This window comes from Muscardinus avellanarius (genome assembly GCF_963383645.1).
Source record: "Muscardinus avellanarius genome assembly, chromosome: 7".
Taxonomy (NCBI): Eukaryota; Metazoa; Chordata; class Mammalia; order Rodentia; family Gliridae; genus Muscardinus; species Muscardinus avellanarius.
The window spans coordinates 89,251,678-89,270,891 of NC_137793.1; the positions used below are offsets into that span (position 1 = coordinate 89,251,678).

The 19,214-nt window shown below is 50.4% G+C and overlaps 1 protein-coding gene across 1 annotated transcript in view; it reads left to right on the plus strand.

Annotated features, from left to right (window-relative positions):
* The window catches only part of CACNA1S (calcium voltage-gated channel subunit alpha1 S), a gene marked incomplete at both ends in the record, with an annotated part of 72,419 nt that overhangs the window by 19,296 nt on the left and 33,909 nt on the right, over positions 1-19,214 (plus strand). The window contains 11 exons of the mRNA XM_080698740.1: positions 344-549; positions 2,089-2,192; positions 4,096-4,241; positions 4,625-4,706; positions 6,562-6,722; positions 10,301-10,526; positions 12,244-12,451; positions 14,841-14,961; positions 15,671-15,785; positions 16,787-16,880; positions 17,502-17,571. Coding sequence (XP_080554866.1) covers positions 344-549; positions 2,089-2,192; positions 4,096-4,241; positions 4,625-4,706; positions 6,562-6,722; positions 10,301-10,526; positions 12,244-12,451; positions 14,841-14,961; positions 15,671-15,785; positions 16,787-16,880; positions 17,502-17,571 — 1,533 coding nt within the window. The remainder of the gene's footprint in view (positions 1-343; positions 550-2,088; positions 2,193-4,095; positions 4,242-4,624; positions 4,707-6,561; positions 6,723-10,300; positions 10,527-12,243; positions 12,452-14,840; positions 14,962-15,670; positions 15,786-16,786; positions 16,881-17,501; positions 17,572-19,214) is intronic.

The following is a 19,214-nucleotide window of genomic DNA, read 5'->3' on the forward strand; positions in this document are numbered from 1 at the left end:
CAGCATCCAGGGAAGGTGGAGGGGTGCGGGCTAAGGCCTCTCAGCAGCTTCCCCTGAGAGCAGAGCCCTGCCCGCAGACCGGCTGCCCCGAGGAGCTCCACCCAGAGCTGCTGTGTGGGAGAGCCTCCAATTTAGCCCCCAGATAAGACTCTCAAGTCAGAACATGGGTGTCCTTGCACCCAGCCTGTGGTCCTCCTGTCTCAGCCTCCCAAGTTCTAGAAATACAGGCGTGAGTCACTGAACCCAGCTTACCCATTCTTTTAAGCTGCTAATGAGCACCCTCTCTCAGGGTATGGTCCACCTGCTAAAGTTGTCTGACACTGGCCCCGTCTTCTGCCTGCAGATATCATGGCCACGGTGGAGAACGAGGAGCCATCACCCTGTGCCAGGATGGGCTCGGGGCGCCGGTGCACCATCAACGGCAGTGAGTGCCGGGGCGGCTGGCCGGGACCCAACCACGGCATCACCCACTTCGACAACTTTGGCTTCTCCATGCTCACCGTGTACCAGTGCATCACCATGGAGGGGTGGACAGATGTCCTCTACTGGGTGGGTTTGAGGCTGTGCTTTCAGAGCCATTCACAGGCTGGCCAGGGGAGGAGACAGAAAGGGCTTGCCAGTCCCCGGGGAGAGTAGCCACTGGCTGGGGTGCTGCTCCTCCCTGCCCTCCCCGGCACCTGTATGAGGAACGCCACCATCTTCTCGTCCCTAGGTGTTGTCATAGTATTCTTCGGGGCAGTCCCCACAGTGCGGAGGGACATGTCCGTGTAGGCCCAAGAGGGAGAGAGTATTGAAAACCAAGAGCTCCATGGCTTCTGGTCTTCCAGCCTGGCTGTGAATGACTCCTTTCTGGTGGCCTGCATCTCGGACACTTGGGATGAGCCTTTCTCCTTGCCATGGGACAAGGCTGCTTTCTCATATAAATATTACTAGACATGGGTCTTCTCTTCTCTGAAATAAGGATCATAACACTGCCCACCATATAAAGTTAGTGGGAAAAGTCACTGGGTTACAACCATGCCTGGCACCTAGTAGACGCTATTGTGAGAGTTTTCTCCCTGGAGTGTGTTATTTATTCGGTGTTTATTAGAAGCTAGGTTGCATTTCTTATTTGATTCTCCGAGGATGGAAGGCACTGCTTCCATTTACAGATAAGCACACCAAGGCTCAGGGAGGTTAAAAACCTGCCTGGGGTGATGAACCCAGTGAGCAGTAGAGTCAAGAATCCAGGTCAGATCCATCTGGCTCCAATACAGAGCTCCCCGTCTCAGGGTGACGCTGCCTGGGGCGGGCGGGGTTGGGGGAGCATTTGTAGAACTGTCAAATGCTTCACAAGGATGAAGGATGAATACAATTACTTCTTAGGAGCTCGTATTAGGGAAGCCAATGATTAAACAATGTCAAAGGAATGTCACCGTGTTATCTTACCTCTGCTATAAGCCTATGAAGGCAGAGCACATGTCATTACCCTCACCAGACAGATGGGATGCTGCTCAGAAACAGTCCATGACTCATCTAGGGCCACAGACCTTGCTCACTTAGAAAATCGCGGCTGTAAAGACAACCACTGGAAGCCTGGCGTGGTGGCACATGCCTGTAATCCCAGTGTTTGGGAGGCTGAGTCAGGAGGATCACAGGTTCAAGGACAGCCTTAGCAATACAGGAAGATTCTCAGCAATCTAGTGAGACCCTGTTTCAAAACAAAACAACAGCAAAGAAAGGTTTGGGGTGTAGCTCAGAGATAGAATGCCCTTGAGTTCCACCCTCAGTACAAGCAAGGAAGGGAGGAAGGTTGGTTGGTTGCTGGAGATGCCGTCTGTGTGGGAGTGAGTCCTAACACAGAGATGCCCTTGCCTGCAGGGAAAATGTGCCTGGGCCAGATAGGTCAGCAAGGCCTCCTTGGGAGATCCTTCCAGTCCAGATCCAGGCTTTTTGGGCAAAAAAAAAAAAAAAAAAAAAAAGTCTCCTCTCTGGGCCCGCATGGCTTCTCTCCTATCCCCGGGAGTGGCTGGAGTCTGCGTGGCAGCCTGGGGAGAGGGCTTTGGCTCTCAGGTCAGAGGGTGGGGCTCACACCTTTGTCTGGACCAGGTCAACGATGCCATCGGGAACGAGTGGCCCTGGATCTATTTTGTTACCCTCATTCTGCTGGGATCCTTCTTCATCCTCAACCTGGTGCTGGGCATCCTGAGTGGGTAAGGAGGCTCAGAGCAGTGGGGTGGGTGAGCAGGGCAGGAAGGTGTGGGTTAGGACCTCAGCTCACCCCGGGTCCCCTTCAGCCACACTGGGCCACACTGAGCTCTTGCCCCTGGTTAACAAGGGGAGGGTAGATGTGTCAGCGGGACCCTCCAAGCTTTTATTTCCCTCCCTCCTCTCTTCAAGCCTTCAGCCGCTCTTGCTTCCTTCAGACCTTCAGCATTTGCACCTGTTCTGAGTGGAACCTTTCAGACCCCAGGCTCCTGCCCCGGATGTGCCTAAGAGGATACTTGGCACTCAGAGGCAGCATGGCCTTCTGCTTAACACGGACTCTGCAACTAGATTGTCTGTCTCAGTACCCGCACTGTGCTTGGTAGCTGTGTGAGCTTATCTCATGACCTAACTTTCCTGTGCTTCAGTTTCATTCAAATAGGAATGATTACAGAACCTATCTCATAGGGTTTTTGTGAGGATTAAATGAGTAAATATACATTAAGTACTTAGAACAGAGTCTGGCGTGTGAAAGGCACTAACCGTCCCTATTAATGAGGCTGTTCTTGCTGGTATAGTCCTGCTGGGGTCCCAGCCCAGCGACAGTGAAGAGGCCAGTGGGGGCCATGAGCTCCTCTACCCCAAAAGTTCCCCCAAGGCAGCCTGTAAATAGAATTCAGGCCAGCTGTGAAGTTGTCGAGGATAAATTTATTTTTGTTTTTTATCTCTCTAACTGAAATTTAGTGGGGTTTGTTTTTTGTTTGGGTTTTGTTTTTTTTTTTTTTTTTTTTTTTTGGTACTGGGGCTTGAACCCAGGAGCATTCTATCTCTGAGCTACACCCCAGACCTATTTTTTATTCTTTATTTTGAAACAGAATCTCACTGAGTTGCGGAGGGCCTCACTAAGTAGTTGAGGCTGTTCTCGAACCTGCGATCCTCCTGTCTCAGCCTCCCAAGTACTAGGATTACAAGTGTGCACCACCACGCCTGGCTTAGTGTTTCCTTCAATAATGGATGTAGGCGACGAATCACAGTGGTCTTAGCAGTGGCTGTCCTAACAGAAATCACATGTCACCTTACCTTACTTAGACTGTACTCTCTTGAAACTGTAAGAGTCACTAGGTCTGCAACTAGGTCTTGCTGGTTGCTGAGTGAATGAGAAGCACGTGTATCCCCATCAGAAACTTTCATATTTCATCAGCCATATTTTAATATCACTGGTTCCTTTGCAGTGCTGTGGTTTGATTCTGTGCATCTTGTGCCACTGTTCGGAGGAGGTGTCTATGGGCTTTGCTGACTTGCCAAAGTGTTCAGGGCACAGAATGGTCAAGAGCCCCGCCAGGTTGAGGTGACCGTCCTGCCTGCCAGCGGAGCCCTCCTGGCCTCTGGCTCCAGCTCAGGGCCAGCGACGGCTGTTCCCTCCCTGGGCCTACTCTGGGCTCTGCCTGCTGGCCCTGGGCTGCCCTCTGCTGGTCTGAACATCCCTCCCCAGGGTCAGGCCCTTTGCTTCCACCGCTGATGCCTGGCTCTTTCTAGGCCCAGAGAATTTCCTTCGGGCCTCAGGTCTGTGTGCTGGAATAATTCCCAGGGTAGTGTAAAGGCCGGGCTGGGTGGCAAATTTGAAGACACGTGGCTGTTTATTCAGGACAGCACTGTCCTGTCATTAACTACTAATGTCCAAACATAATCCAAGATTAGGAAGGAGGGAATGAAATGGGGTGAGAAGAAAGAAATGAGGGCCACAGTAGTCCTCAAGTTGTTCCTGAGTGGGAGAGAAATGAGGGGACACCAGGACCCCAGCTGACACCCCAGGCCAGAAGGGGGCACCCAGCCACAGAGCGTACCCCTGTCCTCAGGAAGCTCAGCCCTTCTCCTGACCTCTTCTCTCTTCTCCTCCCTTGTCGCTTACAGGGAATTCACCAAGGAACGGGAAAAGGCCAAGTCCAGAGGAACCTTCCAGAAGCTTCGGGAGAAGCAGCAACTGGAAGAGGACCTTCGGGGATACATGAGCTGGATCACACAGGGCGAGGTCATGGACGTGGAGGACTTGAAAGAAGGTTAGGTCTGGAGGTCATGGGCAGCTCCCCTCCCACAGGACCCTATGAGAGTGCACCCCCACTTGAAAGCCTAGGGGGCCCACTGAGCAGGTGCGATGTTTGCCCTCAGCAGGAGACAGCTTGCCCAAGACCTTGCACCTCAAGATGAAAGAGTCCAGGTGTGCCCCAGTTCTTCCCAAAGTGCTGTGTAGCCCATCCAACAGTGCCCCCATCCCTTGGGGGCTCCCCAGATCTTGAGAATGTGGGCTTCAGGAACTCATGAAGGACCCAGGGACCCCTTGGGCCATGGTTGCACCGTCTTTGCCAGGGGTGCCTAACCCAGGTGTGTCCAGCCCAGGGGCCCTGCAGGCTGGCCAACTATATCAATATCTGTCCCTCCCCAGGGCGGCTGTCTTTGGATGGCGGGGGCTCTGACACAGAGAGCCTGTATGAGATAGAGGGCTTGAACAAAATCATCCAGTTCATGTGAGTACTGACCACCTCCCCGTGTCTGTCCATCTCCCTGAAACATGGAGCCAGAGTCCAGTTACCGTCTTAGAGATATTGTCAGAGTCTTAGACAGGCAGCCTTTCTGAGAAACAGGGCCAGTCTTGCTCTGAGGTATCTGCAGTGGTCACACGCTCAGGGGGCTAAAACCAGAAAGTGCCCTGAGCAGGTGACCCATCTATACACACAAGGAAGAGGCGGGGAGCCTGAGGGCAGCGGGCACAGGTGTCTGTCGCCCTCCAAGGAGTGGGGTTGGGTGAGGTAACTTGTGTCAGACACCTCCAGGAGGAAAGGGGCGGGACACACAGCAACCTGGGACTTTTTTAGAAGGAAGTGACCTTGGCCCCGGAGCAGGGAGAAAATGGGGAGGCCCCCAAGCTCTCTCCTTTGTCTTAAAGGAGAGTTTGTTTGGTTGGCAGGCTGTGTCTTTTAAAAATGCACATCTAATTATGATTTTCAAAAGATGAAACAGTAGAGAAATACAGCAAAAAAAAAAGATGAAGATCCCTACTGCCCTTCAAAGAGGTAACTATGGCAACAGATGTGTAGCCCTCCAAGATCTTTTCTGTGCTTTCACTTCTGTTACACACACACACACACACACACACACACACACACCTTGTTTTTGTTTTTATTTTGTTATTTTTACACACTAGAGTTATTTGTTTTAACTGCTGTCACTACACTAGAATAGTGCCCAGCACATTGACAAATGTTTGTTGAATAAATGAATGTTATATACATATCGCATGACATATTTTACATAAAACTGTTGGGTACATTTTTCACACCTGAGTGTGTATATGTATATAGATCTACACATATGTAAACACACACCTTTTTAAAATATCTTTGAGCCAGGCGTGGTGGACCGCACAGGTTCGAAGCCAGCCTCAGCTATTTAGTGACGCTCTCAGCAACTTAGTGAGACCCTGTTTCCAAATAAAATATAAAATAGGTTTGGGAGTGTAGCCCAGAGGTAGAAAGCCTCTGGGTTCCACCCCCAGTACCACACACACACACACACACACACACACACACACACACACAATATATATATATATATCTTTGGATGTGAAATATTCCTCAGTATGGATGTCCCAGAATGCATTTAGTTAATCTTTCCTGGTTTAAATAATATAAACAGCACTTCAGAGAACAATTGTACAGAAGTATGACCATTTCTGCTGGGCAGAATTCTAGAAAGGGAATTTCTGGGTTAGAGGGTATATAAATTTTAAACTTTGGTAAGTGCTGCTGGATCACTCGCCGAAATGAAAGTGCTTACCAGACATGGTCGCCTGTAATCCCATTACTTGGAGGCTGAGACAGGAGAATCACAAATTTGAGAAGAGTGTATGGTGATTTCGTGAGACCACTGTTTCAAAATAAAAAATAAAAGGCTGGGGATGTACCTCAAAGATAGAAGAATGTCCCTGGGTTCAGTTCCCAGTACCACATAAAAAAGAGAGAGAAAGTACTTTTCCTTATACCCTCCCAGCATTATTCATTTATTAAAGACTTCCTTTATAATGGGGGGAAATGTGGCATCTCAGTGTTGCTTTGATTGAAATTAAAATGTATGACGTGCCTATTCTCTGTCAGGCGCTGTGCTAAGCATCTTACTTGCATTATCTCATTTAACTGTACCATTATTGTTCTCCTTGAAAGATGAAGAACCTTGCTAGTAAGGGGCCAGCTTTAAGTCAGTCGGGCTCTACAGCTCTTGAGCGTGGCTGGAGGGCAAAGTGGGTGATCAGACCAGATACGGCTGAGTCATCTGGCAGACCAGGGTCAAGCTCTCTTGGCTCCCTCTTCTTGTCTCCTCCCTCAGCCGCCACTGGAGGCAGTGGAACCGCGTCTTTCGCTGGAAGTGTCACGACATCGTGAAATCTAAGGTCTTCTACTGGCTGGTGATCCTGATCGTGGCCCTCAACACCCTGTCCATTGCCTCGGAGCACCACAACCAGCCGCTCTGGCTGACCCACTTGCAAGGTGAGTCAGAGCGCAGGAAGCCAGGAAGGGACCAGGTGGGCTCAGAGCCACAAACTGCCAAGGGCGCCACAGGGTTCACAGAAGAGGTGGCTTCAAGACTGACCTGGTTTTCTAGGAATGATGGGCTGCTGGTGCTGATCATGTGATCTAGCCCACTCCTTTTACAGTGGAAAGTAGAGGCCTCAAAGGGCAAGGTGACATGCCCAACTTTTCTCTTTGTGGAGTTGCTCTCAGGGGAAGGGGCAGTGACAGAAACGCATTGGGACAACCTCCGGGTGCTTGCCCAAGGACTGGGAAAATTATTTCAATCAAAGATCGTTGCAAGCTGGGCACGGTGGCACATGCCTATAATCCTAGCACTCGGGAGGCTGAGACAGGTTCAGGACAAGCATGGCAACTTACTGACACCCTGTTTCAAAGTAAAATAGGGCTGGGTGTGGCTCAGAGGAAGAGTATCCCTGGGTCCAATCTCTAGTACACATACACACAATCATTGTATATAAGATTACAAGTTATTGCCAGGCGTGGTGGTGCACGCTTGTAATCTCCGCGCTTGGGAGGCAGAGACAGGAGGATGGCGCAGGTTCGAAGCCAGCCGTGCTGGCTTAAGAGACCCTGTTTCCAAAAATTAAAAAAAAAAATATGAAATAGGTCTGGGAGTGTATCCCAGAAGTAGAAGGACTTCCAGGAACCCCAGTACCACCAAAAATAAAAATAAAAATTACAAGTTATTTATTGCACATGTGTGTGTGGTACTGGGAATTGAACCCAGGGGCATTCTACTTTTGAGCTATACTCCTAGCCCTATTTTACCTTCTTTTTTGAAACAGGGTCTCACTAAGTTTGGGAAGGTCTAACTAAATTGCAAGGAGTCCTCACTACATTGCTAAGGTTGGCGCCAACCCCCAGTCCTCCTTTCTCAGCCTCCCAAATATGGGATTACAAGTGTGCACCACCAAGCCCAGCTTGATTGCAATAAGTTAGAGCTCCAAGCATCCAAATTCAAATCCTGCTATGAAACCAGCAATATTTCACCAACTACTTATTGAGTGCATATTACATGCAGAATGGAAAAAGAACTTGGGCCACAGAGAGAGCTGGTCCACTACTCAAGGAATTAGAAGGAAGTCTCTGGGTGGCAGAAACAACGAGATGACACAACCCAAAGCAGTGAGCACATGAGCTGACTTCCAGGGACATTTTAGACGTGGACCTAAGTCCCCATGGGTGGCAGGTGGGCTCTTAATGCCTAGGCAGGGACAGGAGACAGCACCCTGGGCCCACCTGCAGTGAGGGGCTGAGCTGAGATACATACATAGAGCCAGGGACCTGGAAAGGCTGCCCCCATGCGAGGGAAGAAAAATCTCACTGCCCCTTGGGCCAGGTGAGCTTGGAAGTTTGTTTCTGCTGGAGGCCCTGGGAAGAAGGAGATAAGTCTCAAGTGAATTACCAAACTCAGATCTGTGCCATGTATAGGTATGAAATCCAGTTAGCACTACCATTCATATCACAAGGAGCATAAGCTAAGAGATAAACATTAAAAAGTCAGTGACACTAGCTATAGACAAGTCAAATCCTCAGGGATGCCCAAGAAAAGCAAACACAAGTACTCTTTTAAGGATGCTTCAACTAGCCAAGGCATGTAGAATCCCTGCAGGGGAAAATGTTTCCTGATGATGAGCTCACAATAAAAAAAAATTACAAGCCAAGCAAGGGAACAGAGCCACCCTGAGGAAGAGTCATTGGGTCCAGCCAACAGGAGACGAACCTGAGACAATAGAACAAAAGAGACTGTGTGTAAGTGATGAGAGAAATTAAATTTTAATAAAGAAAGAAATAGAAGACGAGTTTTTTTTTTCCCTGTGGGAAGGAAATAGGAAACAAATGTCTGTTCAGATGCTTGTAGGCATCTATTCATTCATTCATTCATTCATTGCAACCAATCTTGAAAGTCCCTTAAATGAACCACATATTGGTATGACCATATGTGGAGAAGAAGGGAGACTGCCCACCCAGTGGAGTCAGAGGTGCATTTGAGGTTCCTGATCCATGCAGAGAAAGGAGTGATGGTAGTTCCACTTACTGAGATGGGGAAGGTGGTCAATGCCCAGGCATTTGTGAGGGGGTGGGGAATAGGCAGTACTCACTGACTTGATCTTGAGCATGCTGAGTTTGAGATGTCTTTGAGACATCCCAGTGGAGATGTCAAGGAAGCATATGGGAAAATAAATCTGGAACTTAGGAGAGAGGTCTAAATCTCTTGAAAAATTCAATCTCCTGGGAGTCATTGGGAAGGACTATGTTGAAGCTCTGATCTTGGAACATCACCAGATCGTCGGGGGATGGTATATACTCAAGTGTACAGCTCAAGTGAGTATTCAACGACTGGATAAAGAATGTATCTAGCCGGGTGTGGTGGCGCACACTTGTAATCCCCGCGCTTGGGAGGCGGAGACAGGAGGATCGCGCAGGTTCGAAGCCAGCCACGCTGGCATAAGAGACCCTGTTTCAAAAATATAAAATAGGTCTGGGAGTGTAGCCCGGAGGTAGAAGGGCTTCCAGGAACCCCAGTACCACAAAAAAAAAAAGAATGTATCTAGAAAGGGCACTTAGGAGAAGCCAGGGAAGGTGAGGAAATCCAGAAGGATGTGATGTCACGGGAGCCAGAGAAAGACAGAGAGAACGTTTGAATGGTCAGCAGAGCCAGTGTTGCTGGGAGAGCCAGAAAACAAGGGTTGAGACACCCCTAGGATTTGGCAACATGGAGGTGATGGAAGACCCTGGAGAGAGTTGCCTCGGTGGAGTGACGAGGGCAGGTCCAGATCCTCGTGAGTCAAAACACAAGTGGGACAGAGCAAGGTGGCAAGCAGAGAGGGATACTGACCTCTCTCTTAAAGTTTGCTGTGGCAGGAAGGAAGGAGCAGGCGGGCGAGACTGGAAAAGGGGAAAGACTTGGGCTTCTTAAACACCATGGGAGGGTTCACTTGAAATAAAAAAGCAGGACATATAGGAAGCACAAAGGACCTTTGAGAGTGGATTGCCCAAGATGGGGCGGGGCAAAGCGTAGGTCAGATTGGCTTTAGCCAAGAGAGAAGGAGGTGTGTAATAAGGAGGGAATGGTGGAGTTAATGTACCTACATGAAATTACAAGTATAAAACTCTCTTCCTGTTAGACATGGCATAGAGCCAACACAGGGTACACTCCTGTAATCCCAGTACTTGGGAAGCTGAAACAGGAGGATTGCAGGTTCCAGGCCAGCCTCAGGGACTTAGTGAGACTCTGTTTCAAAATAAAAAATAAAAAGGGCTGGAGGCATAGCTTGACGGTACAATGTCCCCAGTAGTCCTCAAAACAAAAACAAAACGTGGTATGGTTTAGCTTGTTAGAAATCTAGGTTGTGTTTCCTTCAATGGACAACATTCACCAGGTTCTACTGGGGTTTGAAAGTTATAAAAAGGATAGTGGCTTGGAGACCTGGAGAGGGTGTGCTGGACTGAGACTTAGCCAGGGCAAGGGCTTGGTGATGGGAGAAGGAAGGAGGGTGATGAGGCTGTGCCGCCCGCCCACCTGCCCGCAGACATCGCCAACCGGGTGCTGCTGACCCTCTTCACCATCGAGATGCTGATGAAGATGTACGGGCTGGGCCTGCGCCAGTACTTCATGTCCATCTTCAACCGGTTCGACTGCTTCGTGGTGTGCAGCGGCATCCTGGAGATCCTGCTGGTGGAGTCGGGCGCCATGACGCCCCTGGGCATCTCCGTGCTCCGCTGCATCCGCCTCCTGAGGATCTTCAAGATCACCAAGTGAGCAGAGGCGGGCTGGGCTCCAGAGGACTCATGCCTAGCTCATGCTTGGGGGGCCACCCAGCTTCGCGCATGGCGCCTTGCTGGGGAGTCCTCCCCTCCTTGGGGAGATCACTCTGTCAACCTGAGCTCGTTTCTCTCTCTTTCTCTTTTGTTTTCCACCATCATCTGTAAAAAGGCAGGGGACAGAGGTGGTGGGAAAGAGGAAGAACAGAGAGAAAATGAAACACTGGGAGAGGGAAAAGGAAAGGAAGATGTGGGGAGAAGGAAAGGAAGAGAGTAGAGAAAGGAGGTGGAAACAAGAGAGAAGGAGGAGAGCCTAGAATGAGCCGAGGGACCAGGAGGAAGCAAGAGAAAAGGAGCAGTGTGCAGTGTTCGTTTGCAGCAGTGCCTCCCTGTCTATGGGGATCTCTCCCAGGACCCTCAGTATTCTCAAGGCAGTGGGTAGTGCTGAGCCCTATGTAGAGTGTGTGTGTGTGTGTGTGTGTGTGTGTGTGTGTGTGTGTGTGTGTGTTTTCTGTACACACCCGTGATTAAGTTTTTTGTGTGTTGTTTTGATTGTTTTGTGCTGGAGATCAAACCCAGCTAAGCTCTATGTCTAGGCTATTCCCCTCCTTTTTTGTGTGGGTCTGGGGATGGAACCCAGGGATATTCAACCTCCAGGCTACACCACCTGCCCTACTTTTTATTCTTTATTTTGAAACCAGGTCTCACTGAGTTGCACCAGGTCTCACTAAGTTGCAGAGGGCCTCACTAAGTAGCTGAGGCTGTCCGTGAACTGTGATCCTCCGGTCTCAGCCTCCCGAATGCTGGGATTACAAGCGTGCACCACCGTGCCCGGCTTTTTTTTTTTTTTTTTTTTTTTGCGGGTCTGGGAATGAGACCCAGGGGCATTCAACCTCCAAGCTACACCCCCTGCCCTATTTTTTATTCTTTATTTTGAAACTGGTTCTCACTGAGTCACAGAGGGCCTCACTAAGTAGCCGAGGCTGTCCACGAACCGTGATCCTCCGGTCTCAGCCTCCCGGATGCTGGGATTACAAGCGTGCGCCATCACGCCCGGCTTTTTTTTTTTTTTTTTTTTAACTTTGAAACAGGGTCTCACTAAATCGCTGAAGCCGGCCTAGAATCTTCAATCCTCCCTCCTCAGCCTCCCAAGTACTGGAACTATAGGCATGCACCCACCCAAGCCCAGTCTATGATAAAGTTTTATTTATAAATTTTGCATAGTGTAAGAGATTAACCATAATAAAACAGAATAATTATAGCAATATGCTATAATAAAAGCTATATGGATATGGTCATTCTCTCTGAAAACATCTCATTGTAGTATATACAGGGTTCAGTACTATCCACAGTTGATCACAGGTAACTAAAACTGCAGATAAGGGCATTACTGTACTTATATTTACCGAGCCTTAGCACAAGCTGGACACTGCTAAGCACAGGGAACATAGGGGTGCCCAAGAGAGAATTGGTCCTTATTCTCTTGGGGTTTCTAGCCTAGTGGTGGTAGCAGAAGTTAATCTGCTTCTCTGGGGAGGAGTACGGAATACAACCCGAGATGAGTACACTGCAGGAAGGAGATAGTGCATGGGCGCCGTGAATCCAGCCGCTTCCAGCCCCAAGCCAGAATTTCCCCCGGCATCCCATCAGCTCCAAGCGGGGAGCGCTGGCGGGAGGCGCCCCCTCCTCCCTCACTGCTGCTGTCCCCCAGGTACTGGACGTCGCTGAGCAACCTGGTGGCGTCGCTGCTCAACTCCATCCGCTCCATCGCCTCCCTGCTGCTGCTGCTCTTCCTCTTCATTGTCATCTTCGCCCTCCTGGGCATGCAACTTTTCGGGGGCAGGTACGACTTCGAGGACACCGTGGTACGGCGCAGCAACTTTGACAACTTCCCGCAGGCCCTCATCAGCGTCTTCCAGGTACGCATGTTCCCGCATGTCCCACTCTCTGTAGGATCGCAGAATCCTGCTTCTCGTCCTTCAGGATCAGGGCAGGCATTGCCTCCTCCAGGAAGCCTCCTCTGATCTGCTGGTTAAGTTTAATGTTCTTCTCCTGGCTCCCCCCATCCTGTGCGCTTCTTGCCGTCGTGATACCTGTCGCTCTCCTCCGCTGGGGTGGTGCCATCTGGCTGCTTTGCACTAAGTAGAATTACAGATAATGAATGGTAAAGCTGGGGTGGGCTGGGAGCCCAGAAACGTGAGGGCAAAGCCAGGCAAGGTGAGCACTCCCTCTCCAAGGCTGGGAAAGCCTCCAGGACACTCTTTCTCACTCAGAGGTGTAGCTCTGCCTCCTGGCCAGTGGGAGCCACCCCAGGGAGCGCTGCCGAAACTCAGTGACCTGAGTGATGCCCGGCCAGGGACCTGACGTGTTATGAGATGCTGGGGCCTGGGTGGGTGTTTAGAGTTTAGTTTGGGGGTTGGGAAGAGAGCTGGGGAAGCATGCCTCCCCATCCAATTCCTTGGCCCTGGGGAGCCTGAATGAGAGTTTAGAACATTGGAAGAGGAGCAACAGAAGGACAGGAACCGATCACCTGTGCCATGGCATGAAGACAATAGGTCTGGGGGAATTTTTATTTTTTAATGGCAGGAATTTTTAAAAATGTGAATGGAAGCAGGGTGTGATGGTGCATGCCTATAATCCCAGTACTTGGGAGGCTGAGACAGAAGGATCACAGGTTCAAGGCCAGCCTCAGCAACTTAGGGAGTCTCTATTTCAAAATTAAGAAAGGCTGGGAGTGTAGCTTGGAGGTAGAATGTCCGTGGACTTAGTCCTCAGTACCCTATCCCAAAATGTGAATGGTGCTGAATATATATGGCAGGAATTCTAAAAGCTTCATTATTAATTTTACATGTTTAAAGTTTAGATTTAATGTGTATTATATAAAAGAGTACTTATTGATTACCTTGCATCGATTTAAAGTACATATCTCTATACAAATTTTTGCATAATATTTAGCTAAAACTCAAGACAGCATATTTAGCTCTCAGATGGTAGGTAGGTAGATAGATAGAGATATAGGATGTCAGATACACTATATTAACCCAAAATAATATTTGTTTAAAAGTTTTCATGAAAGACAGTAAAGAACCAGGAATGATGGTACACGTCTATAATCCTAGTACTTGGGAGACTGAGACAGGAAGATCACAGGTTCGAAACTAGCAATTAGCAATCAGCAATTTTTTTTTTTTTGTGGTACTGGGGGTGGAACCCAGAGGCTTTCTACCTCCAGGCTATACTCCCAGACCTTTTTTATATTTTATTTGGAAACAGGGTCTCACTAAGTTGCTGAAAGCCTCACTAAGTAGCTGAGGCTGGCTTTGAACCCGTGCGATCCTCCTGTCTCAGCGTCCCAAGCGCAGGGATTACAAGAGTGCGCCACCATGCCCGGCAGCAATCAGCAATTTAACAAAACTCTCTACAACCTAGAAAGACCCTGCTTCAATCAAAAAAAATTTTTTTTAAGGGGTTAGGGTGAGGGTATAGTTGAGAGATAGAATGTCCCTGGGTTCAAGCCCCAGTACCACAAAAATAAATGCACTTAAATAAACCCTGACAAGTACTGCATACATGTATGTCACTATGATGTGAGGCAATAATGCACCAGTAAACGTATAAAAAAATTCTGACTCTACTAAGACTCAGCTTCATAAGCAAAGACTTAACAAATATAGCAACCACAAGAGGCTATCTTAATCAAACACAAAATCTTAGTATTTTAAGCCGGTTCTTTATAAATGTTACTAAGAGCAGAAAACTTTGCATTAAATACAAACAAATTAGATTCTTTGTTTTTTGTGGGGGGGGGAGTGACTGGAGATTAAACCCAGGGGCATTCTACCTACCTCTGAGCTACACCCCCAGCTCTAGTTCTTATTCTTTATTTTCAAACAGGGTCTCACTAAGTTGCGGAGGGCCTCACTAAGTAGCTGAGGCTGGCCGTGAACCTGCAATCCTCCTGTCTCAGCCTCCCAGGTACTGGGATTACAATTGTGCTCCACCATGCCTGGCCTCTAGATTCTTGTTTTACATTAGGGTATTAAATTTTGACTTTAGGAAAAAAAACTTCAAATAACTTTTTTAACCATACTCAGTTGAATCACACATGTATTTCCTAATATTTATCCTTCCAAACCTCCTGCGACTTGCTTAGACATTCTACAACTAGTTTTCATCCTCAGTTTTGTGCTGCCTCTCTTTGGGGTGTGGAGGGAGTGGCAGGGCTGGCAGAGGACAACACGGTCCCCACGGAAGACCCGCCATGCCCGTGATCCTACCTCACCTCTCTCGTCCCTCCTCCTCCTCCAGGTCCTGACGGGTGAAGACTGGACCTCTGTGATGTACAACGGGATCATGGCCTACGGAGGGCCGTCCTACCCTGGTGTGCTCGTGTGCATTTATTTCATCATCCTTTTTGTCTGTGGCAACTGTATCCCTTGGGAGCAGTGTGCATAGCAGAGCTTAGGGAGGGCTCCAGAGCACCCACTAGCTAGGAAGCTGGGCCCTCTGGCTGGAGGGGAGCTCCCAGGCTCGAGCGGTGCGGGAACAGGACACAGCTATGGCAAAATAACTACAGGATGATTCCTTCCACTGGAAAGTCTTTGAGAAGCACATGAGTGGTTGGTTTGTTACAGGGGAAGGAACTGATCCCAGCCAGGCTGGGAGCCCTGGTCAAGAGCCAGTCTGAGCACTGGGACCAGAAAGATTGAGATAAAATCGGCCGAGAGAGATGAGATGAGTGGATGGGAGGGTGAGGCGGGTGGGGCCAGGGAGGTGCTGGAGGCTCCAGAGGGGTCCTGATGCTGCACCGGGGAATCAGAGAGGGAGCAGGGAGGGGACGCTGTACTTGATCCTATGAGTGCCTGGCGTGGCTCTCGCCTGCCCCAGCTCTCTGATATGGGAGCTGGGGTCAGTTCTGGCATGAGATGGATAGAACTCAAAGACCACAGTGGCTTCAGGCCCCATCATGGATACCCTCCATGGCCAGGCTTCTCTGAGGACTCTTGTCTATGTCCCTGGTCCACACCCTCCTGTGTGGTAGCTCTGGGCTTAGGTCCTGCCAGCACCCGGACAGGGCAGTTCTCCTGTCCTGGAGGCTTCCTTCCACCCATGGTCCAAGGCTCCTTAGCTGGACATAGACATACTGCTCAACGTCTTCCTGGCCATTGCTGTGGATAACCTGGCTGAGGCGGAGAGCCTGACTTCTGCCCAGAAGGCCAAGGCCGAGGAGAGAAAACGCAGGAAGATGTCCAAGTGAGTGCCGGGCCCTCAGCAGGATGGAGTGGAGTGCAGGGCCCTGGCTGTGGCCCCCCAGGTCTGGGCCAGGTCCTCCCTAGAGCCACAGGAGCAGGGCCATGTGACACCAGCTTGGGTGGAAAGACGTCTGAAACCAGGGCATACAAGGTGTTCTACGAGCGGTTCCTCGAGCAGGACTAGAGCCTGGCAGCCTTCTAGGCAGATGTGGTGGCAGAGCCCTGTGGGTTTTGCCAGGCTACCCTTGGGAGGAGGTCTGGGTCACTTAGAGGAAGTTATTTCCTTTGCTGAGCCCCGGGCACCCTCCACCTGTGCAGTGGGTGCTGACTTCTCAGGTCCTCATCAGGTCTCTCCATCTGTGATGTATCATGTCACTCTATCACCTGGGACCTCCTCTGGGAGTGCACTGGTCTAGACAGCATTTCTCAAACTCAAACTGCATAGGAATCACCCGGATATCTTGTTGGAGTGCAGATTCTGTTTCCGCTGGTCTAAGGAGGCAGGGAGGGTTGAGTTTCTGCATTTCTGGCCAGCTCCCAGGGGTGATGCTGCTGTTATCAGGGGACTACATTTGGGTTCGTTAGGTTCTAGGTGGGGGCCATGCCTGCAGGGATGGGACCCAGCAGAGTCCCATCCAGAGCATGGGAGACAGAGCTCAGCAGTGGCACCCAGGTGTCTCCAGAGAGTTGGAACCCTGCTTCCTCTCTGTGACTTCTGTGAGAACCAGGTGTAAAGCCACCGTCACCCGCTCTCTGTGGGCAAGCATTGAACGTGGTTGAGTGGGAGCCTCAAGCTGGAGCTGTGCACGCATCATGCCTTCTCATCATAGACGAAGGCCTGCCCAGGCCGACTGTCCTTCCCGCTCAGTGGCCAGTGCTGCTCCTTCTCGCACAGACACCCCCCCTCCTGAGCATTAGAGTGGGAGCCTCCTGAGGGAAGTGTCAGGATGAGGACTTCCTGCCGGGGCCTCCATTTCAGGTCTCCTTGGTTTTCCAACTCAGGGGTCTCCCCGACAAGTCAGAGGAGGAGAAATCCACAGTGGCCAAGAAGCTGGAGCAGAAACCGAAGGGAGAGGGCATCCCCACCACCGCCAAGGTGAGCCCTGTGGGGTTGTTTCACAGGCCTGAGGGGGTTCTGAAAGCTTCTGGCTCATCAGGGTAGTGGTGGGGGTTGAAGGGGAGGAGGGGAGGGCACCTGGGCTGTGTTGGAGGGAGAGATACATCTGCTTTGGGGAATCCTGAACTGAGAGGCGCAGATACCCCAATCTGGGAACCAGACTTCCCCAGAGCCCCAGCTTCCTGCCCCATAGCAAGAAAGCATTCCATCTCCCCACGGCTCCTGCTGTTGCACTGAGAGGCCCAGGCTGGCTTTCCATCACTGCTACCCTGACCTGCGTGCTCCGGCCCGGCTCTGCATGGCATTCTTGGAGGCTGAGGAAATGGAATTCTGAGAGCCAGGGAAATGGGGATCGTGCCCTGGGGAGCTTGAATCTGCCAGAAAACCAAACGGAGGGCACAGTGAAGCCAGACTGGTGGGCTGGGACAGGCCTGAGAGGCAGTACTTGCTGTCTGACCTCCCTGGGCCTGACCACTCATCCATAAGGCAGGGATACAGGATCCTCGGGCTGTGGCGAGGATTAGGCAAGCTGAACGCCGTGCTTGCTGAGTGCCAACTGCAGCTTTCCCTGCCTCATCTTCCCTGTGTTCCTTCCTACAGCTGAAAATTGATGAGTTTGAATCTAATGTGAATGAGGTGAAGGATCCCTACCCCTCGGCTGACTTCCCAGGTGAGGGGCTTGGAGCCTGGGCTGGGCCAGGAGCCAGGACCAAGGGGGAAGTATACCGGTGCAGAAATCTCCCTATGGGCAATCGTTTGAGTGTCCCCTACCTGGGCTCCTCTATGTGGGGTTCTGGACTCCGGAGGCGCCTCTTCTCCTGCTGGCCTTGCAGACAAGTCCTCTCTCTGTCAGCCTACCTCCCCCAATAATACACAGTAGAACAAGTCACATTTTATCTTCATTAACTAATCAGAAATTTTACAGAGTGCCAGCTATGTGTTTCAGTGCTGAGCACCCAGTTGTCATGAAACCCAGAATCTGATGGGCATACAAGTCCTCCCTGCCAGTCCCACAGAGTGGACCTTTAGTGAGGCCACACCCAGCCATGGGGGAGGAGCAAACCAGTCATCACCCAGTGTCTGGACTGGGATTATAACTGGCATTGTAGGAAAATCCAAAAGGGAAAACAAGGGCTGGATGGGAGGGAGGATGGATGAGACATGTAAGCTGCAGACATCTCATAAAGGCACATAACCAGTGGCCACTGCAGAATCCTACTCATCTGACCAAGGAGAACCTGGAGGAAGATACAGGCTGGATTTATGAGCCTGGGCCCGAGAGCTCTCAGATTCACTCTATCTCTCTCTCTCCCTCTCCCTCTCCCTCTCCCTCTCCCTCTCCCTCTCCCTCTCCCTCTCCCTCTCCCTCTCCCTCTCCCTCTCCCTCTCCCTCTCCTTCATGGGTCCTTTGGAGCACTGGGTCACGGGGGCAATGTTATGAGTCTTTGTGGAATCAGCCAATGACCATCTGTTTGCCAGTGACTCTAGGCTGCATGGGGACTTTTTGTGCTCTGAATGGCACAGTGTTTGGCACAGAGTGGGCACTTGGTGAATAGAACGAATGGATACAGGAAGAGATTTTGCAAAGTGCAATGTAGAAAGAATGGAGGTGGTATTAGTAAAACTGAGAAAAATCTTCTTCCAATTTTTACCAGAAATGAATGTTTAGATTTTAGAATAATGCATTTAGAGTTGTTTCACCTAAGAAATATCATCTGTTAGATGGAAGTGGCAGGCGTGCAGGTGGGTGAGGCTGATACGGGTGGGAGGGGAGGAGCTGAGCTGGCAGAGGAAGGAGAGCAGGGGCGGAGGGGGTGGGGCATTTGGACGAGAGCCCTTACCTAGGAGGTTGGACGTGTTTATATACAGCTTCTTTCTAAAATTAACTTGAGATGGCTTACAACAAAAGGTATGTGTGCTAAAATTAGCAAAATGAGCATACTCAAAGGGGAAAGAACGCAAAGATGCTAACACTAAGAATTATCTTCACTTCAGCAGAAAGTGTGTCTCTAGGGTCCTTGGTGGCCCAGGCAGGACCAGAAGGGTCGTGTCAGGACAGACATTCTGCGGAGGAAGCAAGAGTTCTGGCTTCTCAGGATAAAAGGGGAGTGGGGATGTGATTTGGAAGGGAGAGAACACCCACAGGCATCCTCAGTGGACCAAGTCGAGTCCTGGAGCTCTTGGCTCCCTGGATAGGCTAAATAAAATAATAAATACTAGGGGCCAGAACCCAGAGGAATCCTACTTCAGGCTTGCCCCAGTGTGTTCCCTGGGTCCACCCACACTGGGGCTGAGGCTCCACAGCCCTGGACC